Here is a 4,034-nt window from a genome sequence, read left to right as displayed (position 1 = left end):
GTGTGTGTGTGTGTGTGTGTGTGTGTGTGTGTGTGAGAGAGAGAGAGAGAGAGAGAGAGAGAGAGAGAGAGAGAGAGAGAGAGATTGTTGTCATAAAGAAAATTATGTACAAAGAACACGTGTCTTCGTCTTTTGAAGCACATGCGAAGCAAATGCCTCATAATCTTTTGATACACGGTGGGGAGGTGGAGGCCATAGCCGGCTGCTATCTCTTTACATTGACATCAAATCACCCCATGCATATGCCTCCATTGCATCTTCATATATAGAGACAGCTTGTGGTAGCCTCATCTTTATGTACAAAAGGCTTACAAAATGAATTTTTGAGAATAATCTCAATGTCCTTCACCCAATTGTGGTGAATGTAGACATTGTTTGAGATTTTTCACCGTCGCAAATTGCGGGTTGTGCTACGGTCTCAATAATGCTACTATTTGTCGGTACGTTTGATGATGGGGCAAAGTCAATCATGTGTGAAGCAGGCCCTACACCCCCAAGATTATGCTCTTTCAGCCATGGATGTGAGAGCAAAAAGCATGCGGGATACCTTTGTGATGGATACTCGATGAGCATTTTTTTGAGCAAGTCCTTGGCGAGCGGAGGAGCGATTGGCGATGGGACATGTTGCTCCCAATTCGGATAGTGAAGAGCAATATTTATAGAATTCAAAACTTCGTGCCTTGTTTTCCCTTGAAATGGGAATTGCCAACATAGAAGAAAGAATAGAAGCACCCCCAAGCTCCAAATATCTGCCTTTTCATCGTATGGCCCTAGCTTCAACATCTCCGGCGCCATGTACATCAAAGTCCCCTGCACACGGCTGCGTGATTTCCGTCGCCCCATAGAATCCCGGAACTCGAATGCAAACCCAAAATCTGCAAGCTTTATCTCCGTATAGCTACATCCGTCTTCGGGAAGCAAGAGATGCTCAATCTTTAGGTCACCGTGCATAATGCCGCGGCCATGACAGAAAGCCACGGCGCGGAGAGCAGCGGAGAAGATCTCTGCTACTTGCAACTCTGTAAGGAGCGAATCAGAAACAGTTAGGCACCGTGGCGGCGGAGGCGACAAGTCGGAATTTTCGCCGCATGATGAGGATGCCTGATCAGCGCGTTTCTGCGACTGCAATTTGGTGATGTGATCCAAGAGGTCGCCGCCGCGGCAGAGGTCGAGGATGACATGAAAGCTTGCAGCGGTTTTGAAGTGAGCATGGAGGGAGACGATGTTAGGGTGTCCGCGCAACGCAGAGAGGGCAGCAGCTTCCGATTGTGCGTAGTGGGCGGCATCGTCAGGCGATAGCCGGCGGCAAGGGGGTGTACTATGATCCACAGAAGCAGCAGCTGAGGAGTGACAGATTGTAGTCGATTTGCAAGCAAAATCTTGGCCCGAGGGTTTGTGCGTGCAGAGTTTTACAACGCCTTGATTACCTCGTGCGAGCTCCTGCTTCATCTCATACAGCTCGTCCATCGTCGTCGACATTTCTCTTCTGAAAACTGTGTCCTTCATGCGCCCTTATGGATAGCTTTTGCTTTTCCCGACCTTGAATTATTGCGCTTTCTGATACAAAAGGTTTGTAGTGTAAATTTCCACTTTCCCGGAAAAATCCGCCCTATATTTCCAAGGTAAAAAATCAGGTTAGAAATCCCAGTAAATACAGGTTCTCTCATTAGTTTGACATTAAAAAGCAAGGTCAAGAAAATGGTCTTTTTCGTGATATTGCCGTGCCACCTTCCTCATTATCTATAACTAGTGTGGCCGGGGCGCCCTTTGACCGCCTCTCTCTCTCTCTCTCTCTCTCTCTCTCTCTCTCTCTCTCTCTCTGCACGCGCATTGTCCTCACTGTTGCCGGAGATGCAAGGCCACACTGTAGGATGAAGCAAATTGCGCCACGTGGACCCTTGAATGTCTCTCTGCTTAATATATAGAATAGATCCTATAGATAATTTGTTCTTCCCCCATCGCTTGTTTCCCCTCTAGTGTAGAAGGGGGACTTATGCTTCCCCACTAGTTTTGGAGGGCCTTTTTCTTTGTTAACGTCTGTAGTTGAATGGATAATAATTCATTACCTTCAAGCACAGGTTGATGAGCTTCTTCTTGCTGGGGATCTCATGCCACAATTTACCTCCGATTCGATAGTGTAGTTGACGCAAACATCCACTTGCTCCTCCTATATATATATTCAAACAAGCCTTGGATATCTTCATACCCACAACCTTCTTGGTTGCAACATTGCCTTTACTTGTGGTGATTTGTGATACATATGCCAAAGAGTATGATGGGGTAGTGAATGGTCTGTTAGAGACCATTCCCAAGAATGTAGGCGACCGACGGGGAGCCGGGAGCCATGGTGGGAGCCTCATTCTTGGAGAATGGTCTCTGACAGACCATTCCCGTCCATCACAGTCGGGGGGAAGGGGGCCAAGACAGCAGCTGATTTGGCGAGAATGCAATGAGATTATGCATGCTGATGCGGCGAAATTTGTCTGGCTGCAGGGTGCATTAAAAAAAATTACAAGCGCTGACTTTGCAGGCAATCATTGGGCAGCTGCTCTCAGATTCCGGACGCTTAGCTGTCATACATCGAACGGCTGCATGCAGGCATTCTTGTTCAGAAAGCCCCCTTGATGGACGGTCAGGAGTTTCTGCCCCCTGACCCCCGACTGTGACGGATAGAGTAGCAAGTGATGCAAACATCCACTTGCTCCTTATATCGAAACAAGTCGTGGATGTCTATATACCCACAACCTTCTTGGTTGCAACATTGCCTTTGATTGTGGTGATTTGCGATACAGATGCCAAAAAGTATGATGAAGTAAAATCTTTCCCCAAGTTTGCATTGTGGAGGAGGCTATTGATGGTTGTTGTTTGTAAATATGCGAGTGCAATACCAAAGATGAGAGTGGGGGTGGAGGAGGAGAACATGAGGTTAGTAACTCCGAGAGACAATCCTAGGTTTGCCTCATTGCTATTGCAAAGCTACCAAGCAAATAGAAAGAGATACAATGCCCAAGCTGAGAAAGCCATCAATTACTCTTGTTGTTGAAGACGCAGCTACATAGCCTACCATATGAAAGAAGTTGTGTCAACTGAGTGTCAATTAAAACCAACCCAAGGAGTCTCATAGTCACTTCGGATTTCACGTCCTGCGTGCTCTCGGGTGTACTCTCTCTAGGGAATAAGTGGTTTTAATCTATTGAGTGGTTTTCCCTCTCCTCACAGGGGCCACTCTTGAGAAACCCCCTCTTTCACGCGCATTTGTAGGGTACTTTAAAAAACCCTCTGATAAAATGTTGGCACGAATATATTGACTCCTCTTTATTTATGAATTGTCCAAAATGGACTCCCTCACCATCCAAAGCTTAGTTTTGCATATGATCCAAAATCTTAGTTTTGCATATGATCCATAACGCCAAGAATGCAGCATATCATTAGAAAGAGACTACGATATATGAGGCCTCTTTATTTGTTCTTCATGACCGGGATGGCTGATAATGAAGGTAGAAGAAAGCTTTAGTTTACTTTAATTTAGAGGGCTATGGTGAAAGTCTACATCCATGATGGTTAAGAATTGAGAGTGTGAAGGTTAAGGGCTCTGGTTAAGGAATGTGGGTGGACCGCAGGGTTGCTGCATGTGCAGTTCTGCTAGAGGGCTGAGCACTTCTCATGGAGAGCAAATTGTAGGTGATATTCCCTAATGTGTTGGTTTAGCATGCCACAATCGGCATCAAGCTTAGGTGTTTTCAATTGGGGAGCTTCACACGAGGCTGCAAAATACCCAAATTGGTATGTAGAAACCATAACAAACCACAAATTTGCACAGTTGGTGAGTCTCGCAAATGCATAATTGAAGTTATACACGCACAAAGAGAGATATCTACAAATGCACCTCCTAGATCGGAGTGCTAGTACACTGGCACTTCGAGAGAGAAGAGAGGAGAGGAGAGACGAATAGACACATGCACTCCCCCCGTGTGTAGCAAGAGTGAGCATCTTCCTCTTGCATGTATTTATTTATAGATTACTTTAATGCTCAA

The 4,034-nt window shown here is 45.9% G+C and overlaps 1 protein-coding gene across 1 annotated transcript; it reads right to left on the bottom strand.

Annotated features, from left to right (window-relative positions):
• Positions 1-345: 345 nt before the first annotated feature.
• On the bottom strand, positions 346-1,506 carry LOC147421888 (calcium-dependent protein kinase 2-like). The gene has a single exon (XM_086502983.1). It carries the CDS (start codon positions 1,504-1,506, stop codon positions 346-348), a length of 1,161 nt encoding a protein of 386 aa, XP_086359109.1.
• Positions 1,507-4,034: the final 2,528 nt, after the last annotated feature.

Source organism: Adiantum capillus-veneris, chromosome 27 (genome assembly GCF_014529385.1).
Source record: "Adiantum capillus-veneris isolate H3 chromosome 27, ASM1452938v2, whole genome shotgun sequence".
In the NCBI taxonomy this organism is placed as follows: domain Eukaryota; kingdom Viridiplantae; phylum Streptophyta; class Polypodiopsida; order Polypodiales; family Pteridaceae; genus Adiantum; species Adiantum capillus-veneris.
The sequence above is the reverse complement of the archived record's forward strand: the minus strand, read 5'-3'. Positions and strand labels throughout refer to the sequence as shown.

Excerpts from the sequence above, each read along its gene's own strand:
- LOC147421888 (XM_086502983.1), bottom strand. The coding sequence starts at position 1,506 with ATGAAGGACACAGTTTTCAGAAGAGAAATGTCGACGACGATGGACGAG.